The sequence below is a fragment of the Aplysia californica genome, unplaced genomic scaffold (genome assembly GCF_000002075.1).
Source record: "Aplysia californica isolate F4 #8 unplaced genomic scaffold, AplCal3.0 scaffold01542, whole genome shotgun sequence".
Lineage (NCBI taxonomy): Eukaryota > Metazoa > Mollusca > Gastropoda > Aplysiida > Aplysiidae > Aplysia > Aplysia californica.
Genome location: NW_004798812.1, coordinates 22110 through 23871, shown reverse-complemented (window position 1 = coordinate 23871; position 1762 = coordinate 22110). Strand labels below are relative to the sequence as shown.

The window sequence follows — 1762 nt, the reverse complement described above, 5'->3', positions numbered from 1 at the left end:
TGTGTGTGTGTGTGTGTGTGTGTGTGTATGTGTGTGTGAATGTGTGTCATATATGTGACTAAGGCATTTCATCATGAGATGAAATATTAGGTCTGTTACCTCTAGCTGGGCCGGAGACTATTCATTTTGATGTTGAAGACTTACACGTTCTTTCTATTATAAATTACCAACTCACTATGGCACACATTCATGATTAATTATTACTGGTTCACCCGGCGAGCGGTTATTTACCCATCCCTGGCCGAGGTATTAAAGCACGGACACTGATTTTAAAAAAAGGAGGAGGGTGGACTTAACCCTATCCGTACGCCCTGGGGTCATTTTGTACCCCAGGGTTGTATTCTTCACATTTTCGAATACTTCTAGGTCTAGTACGAAGATTTCTTTGAAACTTTAACTTTAAGTATAAAAAAAAAACCCATTACGGGTGGAATTAACGATTAACGAGTAAATTTCCTCTTTGGAAAGTGGTGGCACAGAGTTCCTCGTGCCGTGTGGATACGATAGTAAAACACGACGTACGGATAGGGTTAAGTGGTGGCACAGAGTTCCCCACGTCGTATGGATACGATAGTAAAACACGACGTACGGATAGGGTTAAAGAAAGACTGTCTCACCTTTCACGCCTCTGATGTGCTCCACTGACAAATCCATGGTTGTTTTTTCTCCCTCGTCCTGTGGCACTGTAGAAACGTCTCAGAAACTTCACCAGTCTAGCATTGCTCTGGGGCTGACAGATCTAACTCTGGCACCCGCCAGTCTAGCAACATCCACTGTAGTCGACTGTCATCTACCTTTGTCTAGCAAATTCCACAACAGTTTCCACATCTACACGTGCCTCGGAAACTACACCAATCTAGCAACATCCACTGTTGTCGACTGTCATCTATCTTTGTCTAGCAAACATGACTACAAATTCACATCTGTCTAAAAAAAATTCTATGACAGTTATCACGTTTATCTCAGTCTAGCAATATTCACCACAGATGGCATTAGAGATGACAGATCTACCTCTCTAACTACACTGATTTAGCAACATCCACTGGATCTGACGTATACTATGTCTGTTAGTTCGCCAGTCTAGAAACATACACCAGACTTGACTCATTCACATATCTGTGCAGCAACAGCAACACTCACTGGAGATGTCGGATCTACCTCCTTGACTGTACCAACGCTGGCCTAGCAATGCATTCACTACAGCTGACAGATGTGTCTGTTAAGTTCTCCAGTCTAGAAGAATACACCACACTTGACGCATCTATATATAATCTGTGTAGTATGTAGCAACGATCACTGGACATGAGAGGTCTACCTCTGTGACTGTAACAACCCTGGTCCAGCAATATTATATTCACTACAGCTGACGACAGATTTGTCTGTTAAGTTCTCCAGTCTAGCAATATATTCACTACAGTTGAGGGGTCTGTTTGTTAAGTTCTCCAGTCTTGAAATATTCACTACAACTACACTGCAGCGGACAGATTTGTTCGTAAAATCCCCCTCAGTCTTGCAACAGCCATCCCTGAGATCTCACACACAAGGCCATCTGCTACTGCTCGCAATCACGCTGTCTGAAAAAGAAGTAGAGTAACTTCATACATACAGTGATGACAGCAGTTTTGTGGTGCTGTTTTGTACTGTTCTGTACAGCTTTTACGCGTGACTATAAGTATATGATAAGGGGAGCATTACAAATATGCGACATTATGTTCTAGAAAGGTTTTCATATGTGTGTGTGTGTGTGTGTGTGTGTGTCTGT

At 42.5% G+C, this 1762-nt stretch overlaps 1 protein-coding gene across 1 annotated transcript in view; it reads right to left on the bottom strand.

Moving 5' to 3' along the window:
- Positions 1-1762, bottom strand: part of LOC101845524 — a gene marked incomplete at its 3' end in the record, with an annotated part of 23068 nt that overhangs the window by 3618 nt on the left and 17688 nt on the right. The window contains 1 exon segment of the mRNA XM_005113005.3: positions 618-1574. Within this exon segment, the coding sequence (XP_005113062.2) occupies positions 618-654 (37 nt within the window).